This window comes from Pleurodeles waltl, chromosome 8 (assembly GCF_031143425.1).
Source record: "Pleurodeles waltl isolate 20211129_DDA chromosome 8, aPleWal1.hap1.20221129, whole genome shotgun sequence".
Lineage (NCBI taxonomy): Eukaryota > Metazoa > Chordata > Amphibia > Caudata > Salamandridae > Pleurodeles > Pleurodeles waltl.
This window is the reverse complement of record NC_090447.1, coordinates 1,230,470,118-1,230,495,994: the sequence shown is the minus strand read 5'-3', so window position 1 is coordinate 1,230,495,994 and position 25,877 is coordinate 1,230,470,118. Positions and strand designations below refer to the sequence as shown.

The following is a 25,877-nucleotide window of genomic DNA, read 5'->3' as shown; positions in this document are numbered from 1 at the left end:
ACAACTCCTTCCCACGCTCTAGTTGCAGTATTTGTTTCTGATTGGTGAGGAGCAGTTTCTTCTACCCTTAATGATACTGGCTCCTTTACTATATTGTCATGCTTTGAAGTTGATTAGACAAGACCAGTGTAAGGAGTGGGTAAGGATGCTGTTTATATCTTCTTAATTAATTAACTGCTTCCACGTACCAGTCTTACTGGTTAGCAGACCAGTCTCACAGGTTTCTTAGTGTTAGTGTCAGAAAAAGCCGCTTGATGGGCATTTTTAACAAGGAGCACAATTATTTTACATGGGATATTCATACATCTGCAGAACATTGGGTCATATCTTTGACTTAATTGAACAAAAAGAGGTAAAACTTGATTATCTAGAAGTTCACCTCTTCTGGGCATCCAGCAGAGAGACCTTTTCTGCGTTTTAAGTAGACCCTGCTGGAACCTGTTTTTCCCAGTTAGTAAGAAGTCATGCTTGAGGGTCCATTCAAAGGTTGCTAAGAAATATTTTGCAGCCCTGTCTCATCCAAATACATCAGTGCACATCCGATTTCAGATTTCGTACTAGTCCAGGCCTTCTTGGTCCTGACAAAACCTAATGCTTCCATTAGGCCATGCTCTCCTACAACAAGACAATGTTCACAGAGACAACCAATATCTCCCTTTAAACAGACCAGAGTCACAGCCAGCAAACTGAGATCTGCATCAGAACCTTGTTCATGTTTGTCAGATTTAAACATCAAGTTACCTTTTATAAGTTAATGTTTGATTATAATTAATGGTTGAGTTTTTTTTTTAATTGGGTACCAATGGATATTTCAAAGTATTGTATATGTTGGAATATTTTTTATAGTTTTAGCTTCAATTTAAATTCAAACGGCTTCAAAAATAAGCAAGAATGTAGGAAGGACGTTAATCTTGTGGGTGACTTATTTATTTTTTCTGAACCTGGGAGTGACTGACTGCATTTTACTACATGTTTCAAGGTAATTGGCTTTTTCATACGATTTGCCATTATGCCAAAAAATTTAAAATTGATCCTCATGGAACATTCAATCTTTTGTTATGAAGAACTGACTAGTTAATGCAAATAGATCAAGAGTGTGGAATTTGATAAAATATGTACTTGTCCATGGGACATGTTGTTTCATAAATCTACTTGTCCTGTAAAAAAATCTATTTGTCACTTTGGTGCCATGTAGTGTGGCGACAAATTATGGCACAATCTCATTATATAGGAGCTCTTATAATAGCCTCTCTGATTAGACCATAGCTCATACTATTATAGGGTTTAATTATTAGCAATTCATTTATTTTGACACCTTTCAGCAGATCTATATAAAGGGGCTGGAGATAGGGGTAAGCAATAGTTCCAGGGTTAGAATGCCCTCTTGAGTCTGTGCAGACTTACTAACTTGCATGTTTTAGGGGTGTTCACTATCTCTTCTCTAATCTTTTCACATGCAGAAAAAGGTTGGACATTTACTCCTGTCAAGGACATAAGTAAAACTTCTTCCAGGGTTGGGGAAAAAGTGATTGGAGGGAAAGTGAACTTTTAAACATTGAATAGATTTTAGCATAAGCAAATCCACAAATGCATTTTTACTTGTGCTAAAATGCAGTTCACAAACATTTTCTATGAGTATGATTTCCTGGCCTACGTCTGTAAATTCTTGTGAATTCATGAAACTGCACTAATGCAAGGACATATACCAGGGGTGCTCTTCTGTGATTTTCTTTAAGAATTGGGACCTTTTGTTTTTATTTAAATTCTGTCTCTCTATTCATCATCTGGCTTCACTGTGAGACCATTCTGCTCTTTCACAGGGAGCATATTGTCACATAAAGTAGTTTAGTTCAATGCACTGAACTATTGTGGCAAGGTGTGCTTTTTGACACCATTTTTTTTATTTTCTCTTTCTGCCAATGTTGGTTATGATTGTGAGGGCCTGGCAGCTCCCACAAATATAAAGTTTTACAAAAAACATAAACGGAACAAAAAACATATTAAAACAAGACACACATTGACTAAACCAAAAGGCTCACCACCAATGTCAAACCTATTGACTTTGCTAATCTTTGTTTATTTTTATGTTTCCCATAAGTTTTTGGAACTGGTTACATTGATTATTCCATTATGAATATTTTTTTTAAATACTAGCATGCATCAACACATTTTATTGAATAATGCTTTAAAGAAATGGTACCTAAATTTCACCGTAGTTCAGCAAAACTTTTTTTTTCTAGTTGCATTTTTGTGAGCATTTTATTTTGAAAGCAATGATCAACAACTCTGCTTTCAAGCTTCTGCAAATATGGGCATCAAACTAGAGAGCATTTTATATAGCTTCATTTTGTTAAACCTTTCAAATTTGTGTACACATTTATATACTGCAACCACTGTCTGTAGTGAAGTCAGAGTTTGCAACGCTTTCATGGAGGCTTTGACTAATGAGCCATAAATACAAGTTCGAACAGCATTAATATATGGGCACAAATATTACCTTAACTGCAGACAATGCCCTTCCCTGATCCATTATGTAGTACTGTAAACTGCCAGCCAATGGGTTTGTGCTAGAAGGTTGAGCCTGCATGTCCCTAGAACAAAATAAAGAGGAAAACTTGTTGTCCTTGACCCCGAAACAATATGTCATGGGCATCGGGCTATAGGAATTCCACACCTCTGTAGATCTTTATACAAATTTTCTTGTATGTGTTTTGATACCACAACTGTCCCATTTTCCTAGTCAATCATGACTCCATAAATGGTACTGAAAACTGACCAAAGAAATGCAAGTTCTTCACTTGTCATTCTTCGGCTTTTGGTTCTCTACCATAAACATTTGCTTACAGAATTTTTTATGCATCAATGTGTTCAAGTTCCTGGAGTTGAGATCCCAGCACCCCCAGGTAGTGTAAGCACTATAGTTGTATTATTTCTCTCAACATAATATGAATGTCCAGCTAATTTTCTTGTGTTACAGGTTGCCCTGAAGTACTCCAAGCAATATGGAAGTGACAAAGTTCGTGTCTTAACACTTGTTAAGAATCGTGGGAAAGGGGGAGCTATCAGAATGGTAAGGAACATTGTGGGTCTCTGAACATCAATCCTACTGGGTACATTGAGTATAAATGCTACTGATTATGTCTTTTATATGATGCCATTTTGCCTCCAACCTGAACCTGTAAAAGTAAACATATTTCAAGTGTATTGTGATACCCTTGTATATTTGTGACTCATCTAAATATTGCAGTATAATGTAGTATGTTGCACTATCTTTATTTTACTCTTACAGAGTTATATACTGTTAATGTGTTTATTTGAAACAATAGTGTGATGTGTTCAAAGCTCCCTTGCTCTTCTCCTAGGTGTACACTAAACAAATACCAATACGTATACGCATACGTATATCATTCATACTTAAGATGGAATACATCTGTGATTCTGTTGTTAGCACAGCATTACCAATGTGCTTCAAGGTCTTGTGGCTAACTTGTCCTGTGTTGTTTGCACCCTAAAGGTCACATCCCTCTTAAATCACAATGATCATGCTGAGACCCAATTGCACCTTTTTTTGCTTTGTAACCCCCTTTTGTTCCTTATCAGTTTTCATTTTTCCAAGGGCAGGCTCAAATAAAGAAAACATTGGAAAAACAAGAAGGTTTGATGCTTAACAGAAATAATAAAAGCTATGCCTGCTACGGTTCAAAACAGTTAAAATGATTGCTTTGTGTATACATTCTCTTGAAGGGTTAAAGCAACAAATGTTTGATCACAGAGTATAATTTTCAGATTAAAATAGCCCATCATGCATTCCAGTTTAGGTTGAAAAAAAGTGAGAGTAAAGTAGTCCCATGGGCAGATAAAACATGCAGTTGACTATGTATCAGGCCAGCGCCTGAAGGTTTCTGAACTAAAAAAGCCAATGGCTGAAGAAATGCTGAACAGCAGTGATGGAGTATGTGCAGAATACAGTAAGTTTGCCATGAAGAGTGCAAGTGCTGTTACATAAAAAAAAAGGATTTACAAAGCCAGTATATCTGTATTTGCCATGAAATATGTTTTTATGAGTTGACGTTGAACATGACATTACCTAAGTAACTTGAGGTGTCCTGGCTAGCTGAAGTTGCAGATTAGTATGCTTCCACCTTTGAAAGAAAGGCTGTGGAATTGTCTGGAAGTCAGCAGATTTAATAGGCAGTTCCACCCTCACTGCTTAGCGTGATATGTTTATGCACCCCATGACTTTTAAAAATGTTTGAGTTTCCATAAAACTGTCCACAGTTTCTCCATTTGATTACTTAAACACTAAATATATGAGACATTTTGCTGCTATACATTTTAAATTAATTGGTGCTTAAATGTGTCTTTTGTTTGTGGACTCTGGTTTTTAAGTCTATGGATCCTGTGGTAGGGAAGGTGGGGTCAGGGGATTTATGGACTGCAACATACTTTCTTTCCTAAATTGATCAGCTACATAGTGTTCAGCCTCTCAAATCCAAAGTGGACCACTGGAGGAAAAGCTTCCTCTTCCAGCCAGATCTGATTTGTTTTTTTAATTTATCCATGAACTAACAGTCAACCTATAAATATTGTTTAACCCTTCAAACCCCACCCTACACATTTTTGTAATGCTACTTTCATAAAATGCTGAAAAGATTTACACCAAACCAACCTAGCACAACTACTCCTTTTGGGTAAAGTTGTAGTTTAATTCCAAGTTTGGTGTAATTCCATTCAGCGGTTTTTGATAAGTAGCAAAACACAGCCACTTTTGAAAATATTTGCGTAGATTGTTTGAAATAGAGCTTTAGTTAAATTCAAACAAAAGAAAATTGTCTTTTATATTTTTGGGGAAATTTGGACCTAACAATTATTGCACGTTCAATGCCAGTACTTGAGCACACGTGGCACAAAAAGTCTAGTAAAAGTATTCCACGTGTCTGCAGTTGTATAGTCACAATTACAATCTTTATATGTGCTTTGTTGCTCAGGTGTATCGCCCTATGACTGTCATTGGCATGCTAAAACCTTGGGTGGTGTTGGAAGGTAGCCTCTTTATAGCCTTGTTACCCCCACTTTGGTCTGTTTGTGAGTGTTTTTACTGTCTCACTGAGATCCTGCTAGCCAGGACCCCATTGCTCATAGTGAAAACCCTATTTGTCAGTGTGTTTTATATGTCTCACTGGGACCCTGCTAGCCAGGGCCCCAGTGCTCATAGGTTGTGGCCTGAATGTGTTCCCTGTGTGGTGCCTAACTGTGTCACTGAGGCTCTGCTAACCAGAACCTCAGTGCTTATGCTCTCTTTGTCTTTACAATTGTCACTGCAGGCTAGTGACCATATTTACCAATTCTGATTGGCACACTGGAACACCCTTAAAATTCTCTAGTATATGGTACCTAGGTACCCATGGTATTGGGGTTCCAGGAGATCCCTATGGGCTGCAGCATTTCTTTTGCCACCCATAGGGAGCTCAGACAATTCGTACACAAGACTGCCACTGCAGCCTGAGTGAAATAACGTCCATAACTCTGAATATGGCCATGTAACATGTCTAAGATCATGGAATTGTCCCCCCATGCCAAATCTGGTATTGGGGTGCCAATCCCATGTGTCCCCGGGCCTCCAGCACGGACCCCCGAGTACTGCCAAACCAGCTCTCCGGGGCTTTCACTTCAGCTACCACAGCTGCCAACCCACAGACAGGCTTCTGCCTTCCTGGGGCCTGGACAGCCCAGTCCCAGGAAGGCAGAACAAAGGATTTCCTCTGAGAGAGGGTGTTACACCCTCTTCCTTTGGAAATAGGTGTTAAGGGCTGGGGAGGAGTAGCCTCCCCCAGCCTCTGGAAATGCTTTAAAGGGCACAGCTGGTGCCCTACTTGCATAAGCCAGTCAACACCGGTTCAGGGATCCCCCAGCCCCTGCTCTGGCGTGAAACGGGACAAAGGAAAGGGGAGTGACCACTCCCCTGTCTATCACCACCCCAGGGGTGGTGCCCAGAGCTCCTCCAGTGTGTCCCAAACCTCTGCATCCTGTTTCCAAAGGTGTGAGAGCACTCTGGAGGCCTCTGAGTGGCCAGTGCCAGCAGGTGACGTCAGAGACCCCTCCTGATAGGTGCTTATCTGGTTAGGTGGCCAATCCTTCTCTGAGGGCTATTTAGGGTCTCTCCTGTGGGCTTCTCTTCAGATAACGAATGCAAGAGCTCACCAGAGTTCCTCTGCATCTCTCTCTTTGACCTTTGCCAAGGATCGACCGCTGACTGCTCCAGGACACCTGCAAAACCGCAACAAAGTAGCAAGAAGACTACCAGCAGCATTGTAGTGCCTAATCCTGCTGGCTTTCTCAACTGTTTCCTGGTGGTGCATGCTCTGAGGGCTGTCTGCCTTCACCCTGCACTGGAAGCCAAGAAGAAATCTCCAGTGGGTCGACTGAATCTTCCCCCTGCTAACACAGGCACCAAACGTCTGCTTCACCTGTCCTCTGGGTCCCCTCTCATCGTGACGAGCGTAGTCCCTGGAACACAGGAGCTGGATCCAAGTGACCACGACAGTCCAGTGGTCCATCTGTCCAAATTTGGTGGAGGTAAGTCCTTGCCTCCTCCCGCCAGACAGTAATCCTGTGTACTGCGTGAACTGCAGCTGCTAGGGCTTCTGTGCACTTTTGCAAGGAATCCTTCGTGCACAGCACAGCCCAGGTCCCCAGCACTCCGTCCTGCATTGCTCAAATCGCTGAGTTGACCACCGGCTTTGTGGGACCCTCCATTGTAGTGTTGAGGCGACCGCTGTGCTCAGTTTTCTTGAACCCGCATTCAAGTACTTCTGCCGGTGCTGCCTGCTTCTGCGTGGGCTCGCTGTGTTGCTGAGCGCCCCCCTCTGTCTCCTCCTCCAAGGGGCGACCTCCTGGTCCTTCCTGGGCCCGGGCAGAACCCATTTTCTTCAAACACGACCTTTGCCGCTAGCAAGGCTTGTTTGCAGTCTTTCTGAGTGGAAACAACTCTGCATCCTCCAGCACGTCGTGGGACATCTTCTGTGCAAAGGAGAAGTTCCTGGCATCTTCCGTTGTTGCAGAATCTTCAGCTTCTTCCACCCGGAGGCAGCCATTTTGCACCTTCATCCGGGGTTTAGTGGGATCCAGCCCCCGGACACTTTTGTGACTCTTGGACTTAGTCCCCTTCCTTTACGGGTCCTCAGGTCCAGGAATCCGTCTTCAGTGCTTTGTAGTCAGTTGTTGTCTTTGCAGAATCTCCTATCACAACTTTAGTGTGTTTCTGGGGAAGTAGGGTAACTTTACTCCCACTTTTCAGGGTCTTGGGGTGGGGTATCTTGGACACCCTTAGTGTTTTCTTACAGTCTCAGCGACCCTCTACACGCTACACTAGGCCTGGGGTCCATTCGTGGTTCGCATTCCACTTTTAGAGTATGTGTCTGTGTTGCCCCTAGGCCTATTGCATCCTATTGTATTCTAGTGTTTGCACTACTTTTCTGTTTACTTACCTGATTTTGGTGTGTGTTGTGTGTATATTTTGTGTATTTTACTTACCTCCCAAGGGAGTATATCCTCTGAGATATTTCTGACACATTGTCACTAAAATAAAGTACCTTTATTTTTTAGTAAATCTGAGTATTGTGATTCTTATGTTTTGTTCTATATGACATAAGTGGTATAGTAGGAGATTTGCATGTCTCCTAGTTCAGCCTAAGCTGCTCTGCTATAGATACCTCTATCAGCCTAAGCTGCTAGAACACTACTAATCTACTAATAAGGGATACCTGGACCTGGCACAAAGTATAAGTACCATCAGGTACCCACCATAAGCCAGGCCAGCCTCCTACAGGTGGATTTGGTTGTAGAGTGATCACCCTTCCTTTTGGAGCACCGTGATTGTGTTTTATAAGTGAATAAGTCTTGAACATGTGGAATATTATGAGTGAGCGCCAACATTCTCCAATATCCCTTGGCTCAGTACTAATAACATACAGTCGCTATTGCCACCTATGCGATACTCTGATAAACACACATGACTTGACAGAGAAAAACAACTCTGCTTATAGTGTTAACACCAATTCAGTGTGATTTGTGTCTAAGTGCATGGAATTAACTCCTTGTATCCATACATCATACGTGCAGATCCGCATCTTATAGTATGATATGCATTACTACTGAGGAAGGGGGATGGGCATCGTATCATTTCTGAGGCTTCTGCTCTTCAGAGTCCTGAGAACTCACAACACTTGAAAATGGTAATAAATAACAAGTTACACCCTGAACACAACAATATACACTTTCTATATTAGCTATTTCTCTGTTGTGATGTATTGTCTCTGAGTATATTGGTCTCCCCAATGTAGGGCTTCTAGTGCAGTGACCTGGTGATATAATTAAGTTGATGTAAATCTGGTGCACCGTTACAGTAGTGCTGGTATGCCATGACTCCTCATAAGCTGATTCCACCCACTCGGTGAGTCAATCCCGCAGTGCCTTTTAGTAACAGTTAGATTATACAATGAAGGTATGTGACCATGCCTGAGCCAGAAATATTTTATTTAATTACGTATTCCATCTCCACCACTGTTTTAAATTAACTGATTTGTTGTAATTTGTTTTATACTGACTGTTTTTATATTTGCGCCGATATTTCAGTCTGCAGCTGCCGGTGACCGTGTTCAGAGGCACTTGGCAGTCTTTCTTCTATCTTTCTTACTGTCTCCCCCCGTGGGGCCGATTTCGGCCACCATTTGGGTCAGCGCTCTAGCTGCCCGACCTATTTGCTCGACAAGCATCTAATTAGATGTTCTATTTAAATCCCCTTGCCCGCCGGCCGCTGGCGCGCCAAAGGCAAGCCCGTCTGTGCCCGGGAGAGCCCAGAGCCCAGAAATGCTGCTGCCTCTTCCGCCAAAAGGTTGGTCTACTCCTCACAACTGCTAGTTCACAGAAATACTTCTGTCTGCTTAGCATCCTCAACTGCTCCGCTAAAACCAGTAATCTGGCCCTGCTGCAGCTGCCCCTGGACCCCTTTGACCCTCCTGCCATCTAAGAGCACCCCCAATCATCTAGGCAGACTGTTCCTGCTTAACTGTCGCTCCTTGCCTGCACACTACATGCATATTTTCACTCTTTTAGAAGACAACCAACCTGACATCCTATTTCTTACTGAAACATGGCTCAAGGAAGATTCTTCCTTTGAAATTCTTAAGGCACTCCCCTCTAACTATCTGATAGCCCACCTAGACAGATCCTATGCTAGAGGAGGAGGCATCGCCATCATCTATAAGAAACCAATCAAATATGTTACTTCCACTCTTGACATTCCTGGCCTTTTCGCTATATTTGTCGGCTACATTCACCTTTTCCAGGATTCTTATTTACCGTCCCCCTGGCTCATATGTAAGCTTCTTAGAAGCTTTACCTGACTCTGTGGCAAGCCTCATCTGTAAAACTCTGAATCTAAGTATATTTGGAGATTTTAACATCCATATTGATAATACAAACTGCCCTTCTGCGAAATCACTTTTGGCCTCGCTGGCAGCATTAGATCTTATTCAGTACACCACTGGGCCCACTCACCACAAAGGCCATACCATCGACCTTATTTTCAGTAATCTTCCTGATCTTTCTATTCATACCCCTCTGCCTCTTATCTGGACAGACCACCATATTTTGTCATTCACACCTTTATACAACATTCCCTCTGGTCTTCAAACCACCACAAAAATCACTGGTTGTCTATGGCCAAAACTCGTGCCTAAAGAATGGCATAACACACTTCGCTCCTCATCCCCAAATTACAATGACTCTCACTTCACCAATGTAGAGGCCTTCAACAACTGGATTTCCACCTCCCTAGATTCCATTCTGGCTATTAAGACAAGATTAAAGAAACCTATACACAAGGTTAATCCGTGGTTCTCCCCCTTAAACGCTAGAACAAAAAAAGAACTGCAAGAAGTTGGAAGGAGGAAAAACGACAGTACTTCCTCCAAGGAAACTTACAGACAATCCATTAGAAGTTATCATCATAACATTAAATTAGCCCAATCCTCATACTATAGCACCAAAATAGAGTAATCGCCAAACTCTCAGAAAAAGATTTTTCATCTTTTCAAAGAACTTACCCTTGTACCATCCGGAGGCTCACCTATAGAGGCTTCAGTTGAACATAGCAATAAACTAGCAGTTTACCATCAGGAGAAAATCACCAATATATACTCTTCCTTTCCTACCACCACCAATCAGAAATCCATGAATGATCAGGGCGTTAACCTTCAGGGATCTCATTTGCAGCTTTCCAGCCCCTAATAGATACTCTGGTTACAAATCTTCTTCTCAATATCAAGTCAGGATCTCCTCTTGATCCCGCCCCCCCTGCCATTTTGGCACTGGTTTCTGATACCATTGTTCCACTACTGACAAGGATCTTAAATCACTCCTTATCTGTAGGATTACTGCCATGATCCTTTAAACATGCTATTATCAAACCACTTCTGAAAAAGACAAACTCTGCCCTTCTCCCTATTTCAGCAAAAAGTTTGGAAAAACATATTAATAACCAAATTACCAGCTTTCCTGAAAACCATGAGCTCCTAGATCCAACACAAATGGGATTTAGATCCCAACATAGCACTGAGTCGGCTCTCTTGTCAGTCACCGAGTCTACTCAGCAACTTTTAGATCAGGGAGGACGTGTAGCTATTATCCTACTGGACCTTAGTGCTGCCTTCAACATTGTGGATCACAATATCCTCTGTCATAGGCTCTCCAAGATAGGGATAGAAGGTACAGCATTAATCTGGTTCTCCTCTTTTCTCACAGGAAGAACCTTTCAAGTCTTAGATCGTTCTTTTCTATCAGATACCTTTCCCCTGACATGCGGAGTTCTCCAGGGTTCTTCCCTGAGCCCTACTCTTTTTAACATTTATCTTTCTTCCCTGGCTAATGTAGTTAAACCTCATGACCTTTCAGTGGTCACCTACGCTGACGAAACTCAATTGATAGTATCCCTCTCTCATACCAAGGCTTCTTCTCTAACTAATCTTTCCCTATGTCTGGCGGACATCAGTAATTGGCTGAACTGGTCTAAATTGAAATTCAACCATGGGAAACCAGAGGTGATGATCGTGGGCAATGGAGCTCCCTCAATCCCCTTAGCACTGTACTCATAGGCTTTTAGGAATCTTCCTCCCCCTAAGGAGTATATAAAGAGCCTTAGTTTTTGGCTCGACCCCTGTCTAACTATGGAACAACAGTCAAAAAAGATTTCCTCCTCCTACTTTGGCCTCCTGAGAACCCTCAGGAAGATTCTTAATCTTCTACCCACTCTGGCCAGAAAAATTCTTATTCAGGCCATGATACTTTCTGGGCTTGACTACGGCAACTCCCTTTTTTCTCAGCTCCCCAGAATATGTAGTGAAGAAACTCCAGGTCATACAGAATGCGGCAGCTGGGCTCCTTATGAACCTACCAAGACACCACTCTGCGAAGCCAGCTCTAGCTGCGCTTTACTGGCTACCTAAAAAACAACACATTCACTTTAAAGCCCTATGTATGACTCATAAAGCCCTGCACAATAAAGGTCCTCTTTTTCTCAGGCAAAGCATCTTCTTTCATGTTCCCACTAGAATGCTGAGATCCTCCACCTCCCAGTTAGTACATGTAGTGCAGTTTAAGAGGTCTTCATGGGGAGGTAATTCCTTCTCAGTTAAAGCAGCCCACCTCTGGAATGCCCTTCCCTTACAGCTTCGGCAAGAACCCTCAGAACGCTTGTTTCAGAAAAAACTAAAAACTGCTTTTTTTCCGAGCTAACTCTCTTCGTTAGCCAATATTTCCACCTCAGTAGTTGTTACGTCCCGTTAGCGCTGGGAGGCCCTAGGGTAGCCATGCGCTCTGTAAATCTTTTAAGCTAAACTAAACTAAACTGATAACAAACAGATTTTGATGTTGATAGTCATTTTTGTTAGATAATCCATTACAGTTTTCACCTTATCTTTCTCTACACACCTTTAGTTAAAGACAATTGGCTTCTAGTGATATTAATAACAATTGAGTCAAATATTTATAATTCACATGGAGTAGACCTTATCTATAATGTTTAGCTGTGCAATGGGTTACTATATAATAAACTTTGAAAACATCTTTAAATCTATTTGCTGGAATCAAGTATTTTTGTGTTTAATGGAAATTACAGCTGAAACCACATTCAATATGAACAGTTAGCTTACCAAACATGTATTGGAAAGTGATCACTTTAATTTTTATTTTGTTCTTTTTAATGTAACTTTACTCTGCCTCCTTTGCCTACTTCCCCCTGCTAATATCTTCCTCCCACAGATAACACTATTCACCTTCCCCTAAACAGTTGTATCATCACCATACAAAATGCTTTGTAAAAGGCATGCATATTATTTCAGAATACTAAAGTATTTTTATCAATAGCTATTATATACTAAAATACTATCTACTGTTTAATGAAGGGCTGCTGGTAGGAACCTTTGAGAAAGAAAGCATAACAACAAAATCTCTATATAATTGTTGGTTAAGAAAGGTGATGCCCAGGACACAACCCTTTACCCCATAAGATCTGTGATTTAAAAGGGATATTTTTGGATCATTATCAGTTTTGATTAGATCTTGTCCAGCACCGTGGCCTTCTTATCTGTGTTTATCACTCTAAATGTGAACCACCATATTTAGACGCAACAAACAAAGCACCAAATTGATAAGTACCAAAACTGAACTGGAACAATCAACATTGTACTGCACCTGTAAACAGAGGCAGTGACTGGATCTGATAAATACGAAAAGGCATTGAATTCTGAAAGCTGCACATATCCTCTGCCTGTGAGATGTGCACCTGGTTCATAGACCAACCAGTAGAGTTTGGTCTGCTGGACATATGATCCAAGATCTGTTTATCTTCCACATAGCACGGCCCCAGCCTATGTATAACTCTGAAACCTAAAGTTGCAATTTTGCTGCTGAAGGTTAAGAACCAAGGGCCATATGTACGAACACATTTTCCAGTAGACACAGAATGGGTAGAATCCTTTGGTACATCTGGCCCCAAGTCCCTTTTTTTCAAATGAAATATCGATTTTTCAACCATATACTGAAACTTCTCTGAAGTAGTAACCAGGAATAGACAAAAGGACCATCTGGACCTAGAAACATCCTCACATAGTACTGCAGAAACAGCCCTTCCTGCCCTCATCACTCCTGTTAACCATGTTGCAGTGCGCAGGAAGAACTAATCAGTCAATATGAGGGTGATGCCCTGTCACTCCTTCAAAAATTAGGCTTAAAACTGTGCAGAAACTAGATAGTCTCAGGGGATACATTAAATCTTAGTTCTATATATAGTTTGCAGTCTCCTATTAATATAGAAACTGTTTCTCATCTTCATCTATTTTCATTATTTGAAAATCAAGATTGCAGTACTTAGTGCACAAAACACATTTTAAGCATACTGTCCTTGCATCATTTCACATATTTGTTAGTCCAGCAGTTTCTGCAGATAGTAAATACCGTCCTCACTGAGCACTTGGTAGCATGACATCTACAGTTATGGTGTCCTTTTTCTGCTGAAGCATGAAGATGTTGATTAAATGAGCATCACAATGCTTCTTTTCTTTGCAAGTCAGAGTAAGGGGAGAATAGGGTTGTTTTTGAGAGATAACCATGCAATACCATGTTAACACCCACAAAGTCTGAACTGTGACAGTATTTACAAAACTTTTGTATGGTGTGTCCCACTCTCAAAACACATGAAAAGCATTCCTGCAAAAGGCAGAAGTAAATGTGTTTCCAGGATGACTAAGGGAGCCCACTCCTGATATTTCATGAGGACAGGAAAAAGTCCTCCATTGGGAAACTGTGTAGTGGTGAAAAAACTGTATTTGAAAAATATGCAAGGACTCACTTTATTCCTAATGCTTAAACTTGTGGGTGTAAAGGTCTACAAAAGGAGAATTATGTGTGCCATTTTATGAGTGTTGTGGATTTGTACCTGTAGCCGTTAAAGAAGTGTGATTTTCCAAGTAAGAGTAAATGTAGGACAAAGATAGTCTTATTTCTTCATGTAAATATTGCTCTTCCTTTCTTTTGTGAATCAAGAGGCCTTAAACTGCACCATTGAGTGAGCTGTGGCTGCATGTGAAAAGGCTGTGCCCAAGGTGGACATATCAGCTAGCCATTTATCCTTTCATGGGATCCATAGCTAATAAATATATGATGGCATAGTAAAAGGGCCTTTCTGTATCTTAGCTAGTGCTGCCTATGGCTGATTACTAATTAATCAATGCTTCTGTTTGGCCAGCATATCTACTGTCTCCCAAATTCTTCTTGCTGTCCCAGGGAGTGGTGGAGACTGCCAAGTTGCATTTCTATTTTGTGAATCATCTGTTTGTTTTCACAACATTCCTTTTTTATTCTTTTGTATTTTTAATTCAGGGTGTCCTTAGCTCACGAGGGAAACAAATCCTAATGGCTGATGCTGATGGCGCCACAAAGTTTGCAGATCTTGCCAAAGTAGAAAATGGCCTTAAAACTCTTCAGCCATGGCCGGTAAGTAAACAATTATATGTAGAACATGGCTTTCACTTTATCTAAAGACACCTAGGTCATAAAACATTGTTGTAAAAGGGTAGTACAGGAAAAACGAATCAGGGAAAAAAGAACTATGCACAGAGTGGGAAATACTCATATTTAGCTAGAAGAAAACTTGAGTAGGTTCTCAGAAATGTAGGCGAGGAGTCATTGAATAAAATGTGGTTCCCTAAGTCAAATAATGATTTATTACAAAAGAAAGCGAAGGAGTGAAAAAGTCACTTGATTTGAAGGGAGCCCTAGCATTGAAAGTAAATGCAAATCACTGAGCCATTTACTTTTGAAATTTCTCCCTCATTATCCAGTTGGCTTTGGGTCAATGTAGTAGTCTTGCAAAGGTTTTCATGGTGAGACTTTTTTTCACATAGAAATAATATGGCATAATAACTCGGGTAAGATAGTGTCTTAGCATTGAGTGAGTCTGTATTCCTTTGCCATTTCCCATTCAGGTGAAAAGAATTCTCAACTTATGATTGACATTTGTGTCCATTCTGTTTTTTATAGAGTCCTGAATCTGTATTTATTTTTGTGATGTTGGTTTTTAGAGGATAATCTGGGTTAAAGTTACTTGTTTTCTCTACATGAGGAAATATGCAGGAACCTTTCTAATGGTGACTTTTAGCTATTATTTTCACCTCACTACTAAGTGGTGCCCTTCTAGTTTGCTTATTTACTAAAAGGCCCCTACTTGCTGCACTGTGGCTGTTGGGTAGGGTATTAATGGGAGGATGGTTTCAAAGATGTAGAACTGTGAATTGGCACACCATTGCTGACTCTATAGACCCATCATTCCTGCAAGTCTGGCTTACATGTTTCTAATAGACACAACATTTTCTGTTCCATATTTTCAAATATGGAATCAAATATTTTGGAAAACCTGGGTTTCTGTTACTACGGTTGTTGTTATTTTGCTCTTATTCTGTATCAAGGTTGAAGGGTTCATTGGACTTCCATGTGTATACATTTGTGGCCCAGAGATCTTACATTTCCAATTTTCCTGCCATAACTGAGAACAAGGTGCTTGGCCTTTTGATGATGTGTTTTTTAATTGTCTAAAGTGTGTCCTTGGCACCGTTGATGTTAGTATTATCACGTGAAAAGTTCAGTTACTTGTCAGGTGGGTTAACAAGTAACATCTCAGAGTTCTTTTTCTCTGACAATTTGACTCAATGTTTGTCTGGAGTTAGCATGTAAGGTGCTACTGTTCTTGCAGGTGCCCCCTTTTTTGCTTCTAGTTATTGGTATCCTGTTAATGGTGCTCTCAGCTGTTATTACATTTAAGAGTGGATTGAAAAATCAAGAGAACGGGCTGGGAATATGTCTCCATTCTCATTCTTTTTCGCTGTGTGAGTTATTGCAAATGGTTTGTCCAGTGTGGCGTCTCCTTTTTACTCACCTTTGTTACCTCATTATAATAGATGAGGGATTAGGGAGAAGGTAAAGTGTTAACAGCAGACATTGTAAATAATGTTAGATACTGGTCACATCGCTTTCCTCTTTCCGCATCCAAGCTATATGTTTACAGAGTCCTTAAAGTAAAGCAATTTTAGTGTCCCAATATACCCCCTATAGGCCATGTCAACCATTTGTTTTTTTTTTATTTGAGACTTGAACTGCTGGTCTTTGGTGTCTTTGCCAGCCCAGGAAGTTGGAGAAACTATTGTAAATGACACAGCCCAGCAACCGCTTCTCCCCACCTATGTTCCTTATTTCATTCTGCATAATTTCTCCACAGTACATCATCATCGGGCCAAGACAATCTCAGCAGTTTGTGTGTGTCATTCATAGGTTCACCAAATTGTGTTTCACTGATGGATTCCACGAGGTGACAGCAATGGGGAAATTAATTGTTTCCTCAAACAGAGGGGATTCTCTAAGCACTTTGCATAGGATTTACTCCTGCTGCTTTTGTGATGAGCCTGTCAGGGTTTTCTGTAATCAAACCCTCATCTTGTTCAATTTGCTTCCCTATTAGTTGGGAATTACCAGCACCAGGCAATGGTAACAAAAAACTTGTTTTAGAAGAAATGTTTTAAAAGCATCTTTGAATCCTTCCATTTGTAAGCATCTGTCCATGGGCATGATGTTGACTCCTGTAACCATGTGTCACCAGCTGTGACACCAAGTTACAAGGGGATTGGGTCGTTCAGTGAATCCCTTTTATAGCATGTAGTGTTTTTTGTTTTTTTTTCTTTCTCTTCTTCCTAGATGTGACTTGTTTGTCTTTGCGTGGCTTTGCATTTCCAGTATTGCTTAGTTCAAAAGTCCTTGTTTTCTTCTGTTATGGGGTGCACCAAGTAGTTCTGACTGTATGTCCCACGCTGATCCCCCAGGACATTTTTGGGGACTTGGCATTGGTGAGTTATTATGCTGTCCGTGGTGGTATCTTCTGTCACTGTCCAGAGAGCAGTGTAAGAAGGCCTTGGATTTTGTAGCAGGTGATAAGGTGTAACCTGGTGGTAGAAGGGATTCCATATTGTGAATGGCCGCGGAGTACTTTTAAGATGACCACTTCCCTTACAGTATTACTTGCTTCTCTATTTTAAGGGGAGAAAGCTCTGGAAGTAAAACACTAGGTCGCAAGCTTTGAGGCACAGGTGTACTTTACAGCTGTTTGTTTCCAGTCTTGAAGGTCCAATATCCTTTGAGCATCCTTGGGTTGAACAGGCTCCTACAGCCAAACCCCCAAGGATTTTGAAAGAGAGTTGACCAAACCCCTCATATCAGAGGCCAAGCTTAATTCCCTTCAGCTTTATGATACCAGTTTGTTGATATCATGTGTACCTAGGACTTGTGCTTTTGTACAGTGGATCCAACCAATTACACCATCATAACATTAATTTACTAAAATCACAACCCAAAGGAAAAGCAGGCACATCTTCTCCATAAAAACCAAAGTGTTCTGTTTTCGGTACTGGATTCACGTTTATGACATTTTTTTACCTTAGCAAAGACACAGTGGCAAAAAAGGAAGACATAAGAAGCAAAGAGATAGTGGAGGAATATGTTCTTATAAAAAGAGGTGCAATTAAATTCAGGTAGGTTTTGGATATCTATTCTACCACTTAGTCTAAGGTATTGCCACAGACTTCTCTCAGTCTCCAATGCATTCTCTAACTGAGGCAATGCTTCTGAGTCTTGCTGGAGAGCAGCACAGAATAATTATCAGCCACTGGGCTGGACTTCTTAAGCATTCAGATCTAATAAAAAATCTGTTTTATACAAGCTTTTTTCACTTTCCACCCTTTTAAGAATTCAAAACAATTTTGAAGCAACCAGCTGTCTAATAAATAGTGCAGCATGTGCTATATTGGGTCAGCCCTGTTTGATTTTGTGTTTAGGCTGAATGGAGTCTAGTCCCAGACCAGACCTTTAGCTCCTTGTTTTATTCCAGTGTTTTCAGAAAGAATCTAGTGTTAGCTAAGATTTCTGCGTGTCTTCATGGCTTGATACACTTGTGTCTTTTTAATGTTGTGTGTATTTTTGTGGCTTCCCGGTGAGGTGTTTTTTCTCTACAGTTGAGAAATATTTGGTCACTAGGGTTTCTTGTTCCTGGGTTCTGTAAAACTCATAATGGTTTCAGTGGTATGTTGAGTTTGAGCATATTGTGTAGCTCCTTGTTTTCTGGTGCTCATTTGGCTGGCAGTCAGCCCCTGCTGTACTACTCTTGCACAGCAGAGATTCAAACGGCTTTCCATCTCACTTGCTCTCCCTATGTTTAGGGCTTACATGAGTAGGGACTATGATGAAGACCTTTTAACAGTCCATTTCCTAATGAGTTGTTTTACGTATAAAGCAATGGAAACAGTTTACAAAATAATGCTAAGTATTATGCTCTGTTTGAGTCAGGCACTCTTCAGTAATTACTTGTATTATAGAAGCCTCAGTTTCCCTTCTGCTACAATAAGGTACTGTAAGGAAATGCCTCCTTGGCATGGTTACCCCCTGACTTTTTGCCTTTGCTGATGCTATGTTTTGATTTGAAAGTGTGCTGAGGCCTGCTAACCAGGCCCCAGCACCAGTGTTCTTTCCCTAACCTGTACTTTTGTTTACACAATTGGCACACCCTGGCATCCAGGTAAGTCCCTTGTAACTGGTACCCCTGGTACCAAGAGCCCTGATGCCAGGGAAGGTCTCTAAGGGCTGCAGCATAATTTATGCCACCCTGGGGACCCCTCACTCAGCACAGACACACTGCTTGCCAGCTTGTGTGTGCTAGTGAGGACAAAACGAGTAAGTCGACATGGCACTCCCCTCAGGGTGCCATGCCAACCTCACACTGCCTATGCAGTATAGATAAGTCACCCCTCTAGCAGGCCTTACAGCCCTAAGGCAGGGTGCACTATACCATAGGTGAGGGCACCAGTGCATGAGCACTGTGCCCCTACAGTGTCTAAGCAAAACCTTAGACATTGTAAGTGCAGGGTAGCCATAAGAGTATATGGTCTGGGAGTCTGTCAAACACGAACTCCACAGCACCATAATGGCTACACTGAAAACTGGGAAGTTTGGTATCAAACTTATCAGCACAATAAATGCACACTGATGCCAGTGTACATTTTATTGTAAAATACACCCCAGAGGGCACCTTAGAGGTGCCCCCTGAAACCTTAACCAACTACCCGTGTGGGCTGACTGGTTTTAGCAGCCTGTCACACTCGAGACATGTTGCTGGCCACATAGGGAGAGTGCCTTTGTCACTCTGTGGCTAGTAACAAAGCCTTCACTGGGTGGAGATGCTTATCACCTCCTCCTTGCAAGAGCTGTAACACCAGGCGGTGAGCCTCAAAGGCTCACCCCCTTTGTTACAGCACCACAGGGCATTCCAGTTAGTGGAGTTGCCACCCCCTCCGGCCACGGCCCCACTTTTGGCGGCAAGGCCGGAGGAGATAATGAGAAAAACAAGGAGGAGTCACTGACCAGTCAGGACAGCCCCTAAGGCAACCTGAGCTGAAGTGACTCTGACTTTTAGGAATCCTATATCTTGCAGATGGAGGATCCCCCCAATAGGGATAGGAATGTGACCCCCTCCCCGTGGGAGGAGGCACAAAGAGGGTATAGCCACCCTGACCTAAACACACCCCTAAATTCTGTATTTAGGGGCTCCCCTGAACCTAGGAACTCAGATTCCTGCAACCTAAGAAGAAGAGGACTGCTGAGCTGAAAAACCCTGCAGAAAAGACGGAGACACCAACTGCTTTGGCCCCAGCTCTACCGGCCTGTCTCCCCCCCCCTTCTGAAGAAACTGCTCCAGCGACGCTTTCCCCAGGGACCAGCGACCTCTGACTCCTCAGAGGACTGCCCTGCTCTAGAAGGACCAAGAAACTCCAGAGGACAGCGGCTCTATTCACCCAAGACTGCAACTTTGTTTCCAAAGAAGCAACTTCAAGACAACTGCGTTTCCCGCTGGAAGCGTGAGACTTGCTACTCTGCACCCGACGCCCCCGGCTCGACTTGTGGAGAACAAACACTTCAGGGAGGACTCCCCGGCGACTACAAGACCGTGAGTAGCCAGAGTTGCCCCCCGTGAGCCCCCACAGCGACGCCTGCAGAGGGAATCCCGAGGCTCCCCCTGACCGCGACTGCCTGACTCCCAGATCCCGACGCCTGGAAAAGACCCTGCACCCGCAGCCCCCAGAACCTGAAAGATCGGAACTCCAGTGCAGGAGTGACCCCCAGGAGGCCCTCTCCCTTGCCCAGGTGGTGGCTACTCCGAGGAGCCCCCCACCTTGCCTGCCTGCATCGCTGAAGAGACCCCTTGGTCTCCCATTGATTCCAATTGAAAACCCGACGTGTGTTTGCACACTGCACCCGGCCGCCCCGTGCTGCTGAGGGTGTACTTTCTGTGCTAACTTGTGTCCCCCCCGGTGCCCTATAAAACCCCCCTGGTCTGCCCTCCGAAGACGCGGGTACTTACCTGCTGGCAGACTGGAACCGGGGCACCCCCTTCTCCATTGAAGCCTATGCTTTTTGGGCACCACTTTGAACTCTGCACCTGACCGGCCCTGAGCTGCTGGTGTGGTAACTTTGGGGTTGCTCTGAACCCCCAACGGTGGGCTACCTTGGACCTAAACTTGAACCCCGTAGGGGGTTTACTTACCTGCAAGAACTAACAATTACTTACCTCCCCTAGGAACTGTGAAAATTGCACTGTGTCTAGTTTTAAAATAGCTATATGTGTTTTATTTGAAAAGTATATATGCTATTGTGATTATTCAAAGTTCCTAAAGTACTTACCTGCAATACCTTTCATTCAAAGTATTACATGTAAAATTTGAACCTTTGGTTCTTAAAATAAACTAAGAAAATATATTTTTCTATACAAAAACCTATTGGCCTGAAATTGTCTCTGAGTGTGTGTTCCTCATTTATTGCCTGTGTGTATGTACAACAAATGCTTAACACTACTCCTTTGATAAGCCTACTGCTCGACCACACTACCACAAAATAGAGCATTAGTATTATCTCTTTTTGCCACTATCTTACCTCTAAGGGGAACCCTTGGACTCTGTGCATACTATTCCTTACTTTGAAATAGTGCATACAGAGCCAACTTCCTACAGGTACTGATAGAAATCTGTTTTAAGTTTATAAATTACAGTGTGGTTCTCTTGATTTTTTGAAGAATTAATTTTACATATCTGTGACAATAGTTCTCCAACAAGGGTATTCTCCACAGATTCACATTCACCCTTCCCTCCCTCCTCTCATAGGAGGCTGGAGGCAGATTGTTCGATCTGTTCTTTGACTAATCTCTCAAAGCTAAAGTAGACCCTGTTCACCATAGGAAATAATTTCGAAAAGACAATGACCCCTTTTCTATGTGCTGCACCTAGTCTATTTTTAGGTACTTTATGATTCTGAAAATATTTTATTGTAAATAGGAAAGCAAAAAAGGTTTTTGTACAAAATATGTTAGTTAGATGTGATTGTTTGCATTGTCCAGTGTTGTAACCAGAAATTAATCAGTTGTTGAGAGCCTGGGGAGGGTGCCCTGGCTTAAAAATATTGTTTTAGCAAAGTATGTTTCTCACTTGCTGTCAACAACAAATTAAACTCTCTACATCATTGCCAGAGTTCTAACTTCTTCATGTGAGTTCCTGGTACTTCTCCTTCTAGCTTTGGCCCAGCTCCAGTGTTTTCCTAACAAATGTACCAGTTCTGAGATCAGTATTATTTAAGAGTTTTCAATATACGTTCAAGACTGCACCTTCATTCCCTTTTGTTTTTTTTTCTCTCCCACCCAAAGTTGAGAAGGACATTGCTATTTCCCTGTGTGTTCTCCAGAAGTGCTGCCGCTTGATTATTTGGCTGATTTAGCAAAGAAAATCTCTGAGTCTATCATGTAAATTTTATTTTCTTACCAGTTTCTTGATGATTTGGGTACTCCTTTAAGACATTTGTTTGTCCCTGTTGGTTGCACTGCTAATCTACTGAGGCAAGGCCTCCCCTGGAGCATAACACATTCCCATTAAGGAACCAATTGGTTTTTCTGCAGCCAAGACCCTAATTACAAGTTTCATGGTACTGGTGAGGTGGTAACTGGATACCTGTTAAAAACTGGTACCTTGTATTAATGCTATGCCGTTACTGGGCAAATATGAGTTAAACACCACAGAATGGGAAATTACTACACAGGTGGATTTACCGGCTGAAATTGATAGTTGAGTTAAGTTTTACACACACATTTACCACCTGCTTTCAGCAAGTGGTAAATGTATGCAACGTCCGGGGGAGTGAGGATGGGGATGGATAGGGAAAATGACACCTGGCAGGGGTGAGCATTACATGTTCTTTACAAGCCTTGTGCTGAGGGTCAGATGTGGCTGTTGAATGGTATCTAGGTTGCATTGCAGCCTGCTGCCAAACCGATGTTACAGGCAGTAAAATCTGGCCTGTGCCAGGTGCAAGAACATCTAGCCAGTCATTATCACACAGGAATTTCACTTCACCAGCCTCACAGGTGGTGCCTAAGAAGCAAACGCTTGTTCACATATTCAGATTCTCACGATTCTGATGTTGAATAGGAGTTTGTATATCTTACCACACATTTTTATTTGGAGATACCCGAAGCTATGGAAACCTTGAATTTGAATTAGCATCTCATTATCAATCTGTTACTTGTGCTCTGTTCTAGGGGATGGTATGTCTCCAGTGCAGTGTTTCCTTGAGTCCTTGCTCATGAATCAGTACATAGCTACTTGGATCAAATGCTCATTTAAAACAATCTCCATCTAAATGCAAAATGCCTAAGGAATAACCCTTCAGAATCCTGGGTGCATTTCTTATGCTACAGCCCTATGTGCAGTGAAAAGGCTGGCTCCTCTATCATCTGTTTTGGATAAGAAGTTAAGGCATGGGTGAGTAAAGATATAAAATCTTACCAGAAATGTTGCATTCTTCCTTCTGCTAAGACAGTATGATGCAGCATCGGTTATGCCTTCTTATACTCTTCAGGACTAGACTTTGACATGTTTGCAAAGTGTCCATATTGACACCGATGGGAAATTATATTTCTGACTTTAAGACAAAGAATCAACTCTGCAGTATCAGCGACCTTATTTACACAAGTAAGTGCCAAAAGGACAATGTTACTGGTGTGCTTTTTGAGCTCAATAAATGTGGTATCTGACTCAAGGTTACTTTCAGACCTTCCATGCTTTCAAAGCTTTCTCAGCTAGGTGTTTGGTTAAAGGCTAGCATCAGTCATCAAATAAGAAGTGTATGTTTTGCATTAAATTTAAACCACCTGTTTCCTCATCTGTTACAAACTATGCCTTCTCCAAGACATGAGGCAGACTTTTGCTCCAGCATGCAAGAAGCTCTTTAAAAAACCTGAAACTGGGCGTGTGGCAAACAAGTGAATGGAGAGGGCATGAGTCTAAAAGCTCCACTTGCCTGAGTAATCCACTAGCATCTATACCTCTCTTTTGTCCATGGGCCTTATAAAAACACTGTGTGAGACCAAGGCCATTAGAGGGGGTTCCACCCAGGATATTTCATCCATACTGCATGTCACTTTGCGGCAGACCTCAGCCTTTGTGCCTCTACGAATCCTGATTCTGGAGGCTGACATTGTCATAAGGTAATGGGGGTTGAGGTGCTTTTCATGAACGTGGCTTAAGCAGATTAGGTTTATCACACCTTGCTATCTTTAGGGTAGAAATATGCTTTAGGGAAGAATTTGTGTATTAATCTTTATTGCAAAATGTTAGGATTGTTCATAGTCACATCGCTCACCCTTACAATCCTAATTTTGTCTCTTGTCATTATCCTAATTATTGCAGCTCATTCATTTTATTGTAGATTGCAGTAATGTGTACTGAATCCTTTTTCCTGCCTGTGTGTGTATAAGAGATTCACTTCTAACGAGAGAAAAGCATCACACTTGTTGCACTGCGAATTCCCTGAGAGGATTTCAAAGTCAATGCGCTAGGCTGTCCGAAATCACCTTTACTATTATGGTTTTGGTGAGGTGTACTGCTAGAGAGCTGGAACTATTGGTCTGACAACTGGCAACTGGCGTAGTAGTGGCTCAGTCACCTACAATCATTGGTGCTGCTGCCTCTAATCCAGCAGTCTTGTAGATATGCAAGAATCCTTATGACACGTTTGGACTACAACCTTCTTTTCTTTCCCTCATCTCTACAATGCCTTCACACAGCCAGGAAGGAAACAATTTGATGCCCGGTTTCCTACCCCTCATCATTTCAAAAAGAGTTTTTCCAGTGACAGCATTGGACATGGTGCAATACCCCCATAACATATCCTTCATCACTCTGTGCACACTAAAACCTGCCTTGCTGGCCAACTCCAGGGTCCCTTTAATTACACAATGTATCATTTCCACCTGTCAATTGCCTTGAGGGTTATTTATTGAGGTGCACACATGCTTTACATCCACATTTCCCAGAAATGTCTTCACCTCATAAGACATGAGCTGTGTATCATTGTCAGTGATAATTATGGATGGTATTCCTTCTCTTTTAAAAATCTCTTCTAGCCTGGAAATGGTGGCCTTTGTGTTGACATTGCTCATAAAAAACACTTCAAACCACCTTGATTTAGCATCAGCTAGGACTGCTGCAAACCTTTCTTGTTCAGGCAGAATTCATAAGGCCCTAAAAAGTCTGAACTAACTTTTTCTAATACACACTCTGCTTTCGACATAGGCTGTGGTTTCTCACTCATGCTCATTCCCACCTTCGACCTTTTCTCTGAATGTTTGCACTCTACACACCTTTCTACCCATTGTTTCACATCACTATCTATCATACGCCACCGAAAATTATTTTCAACCCCCCCTAAGTGTAAATGTTTTCTCCATGTGGCCTTCATGCACTAAAGAATCAATTTGTTCTCTACTGAACGTGGAGGAATACACCTTTCACCTCTCATAATAAATTTGTTACTACTCGCCGATAATTCCTTCGCTACTTTATGATGTGTTTTGAAGGTTACGTGCTTCCTGTACATACACCTCCTTTAATCATTCACATCACTACTTTGAGTTCCAAGTCGTCATGTATTGCTTTTATCCTCTCTTCCATTGACATTCTATCTCGCACATCTTTCCCCACATCTTGCACCTGCACCACCACCTCATCCATGTCCAAATTCTCTTCATCAGCAACCTTATCAGGCAATCTAGATAAACAATTGGCCACTTTGTTCTTCAAACCTGGAGGAAACTCAGTAGTACTATCCAATTCTTGCATTTTGACAGCTAGTCTGGCCAAGCATCCTGAGCAGATTTTCATCCTATTTGGCCCCAACACCTTAAGCAATGATTTATGATCAGTCCTGAGTGTTATTTTCATCCCCCTCAATGAAAGTGCAAAAGTGATTGGTTGCATCTCGCTCGATGACTGAGTAATTCCTTTCGGATTCTGTCAACGAGATAGATGCAGAAGCTACGGTCTTCTGTACCTTTCCGTGTATCTGGGAATGAATAGTCCCAATGCCCAAAGTATTGGAATCCACAGTTAGTACAGTTTTCAAGTTGCATTGAAATGGAACCAGTATGCCAGCTTATGAAATGTCAAATTTGATTTGCTGAGATGCAGTTTTTTTGAGCAATTTCCCAATCAACTTTCTTTCCTTTCCTTACTGATTCTCTAAATGGTTCTGACTTTCCAGCAAAGTCCCTCACAAACTTTAAATAATGTTTTTCACTAGACCCATAAAAGAGCGTAACTTGTCTTTATCATCCTATGTCTCTGCATTTTCTATGGCACTTACCAGATTCATTTTGGCCTTATACCCTCCCAGAAATGAGGTACCCC

At 41.9% G+C, this 25,877-nt stretch overlaps 1 protein-coding gene across 1 annotated transcript in view; it reads left to right on the top strand.

The window, feature by feature from the left end:
• Positions 1-25,877, top strand: part of ALG5 (ALG5 dolichyl-phosphate beta-glucosyltransferase) — a 160,687-nt gene that overhangs the window by 72,259 nt on the left and 62,551 nt on the right. Inside the window, exons 5-6 of the mRNA XM_069205519.1 lie at positions 2,978-3,070; positions 14,437-14,550. Coding sequence (XP_069061620.1) covers positions 2,978-3,070; positions 14,437-14,550 — 207 coding nt within the window. The remainder of the gene's footprint in view (positions 1-2,977; positions 3,071-14,436; positions 14,551-25,877) is intronic.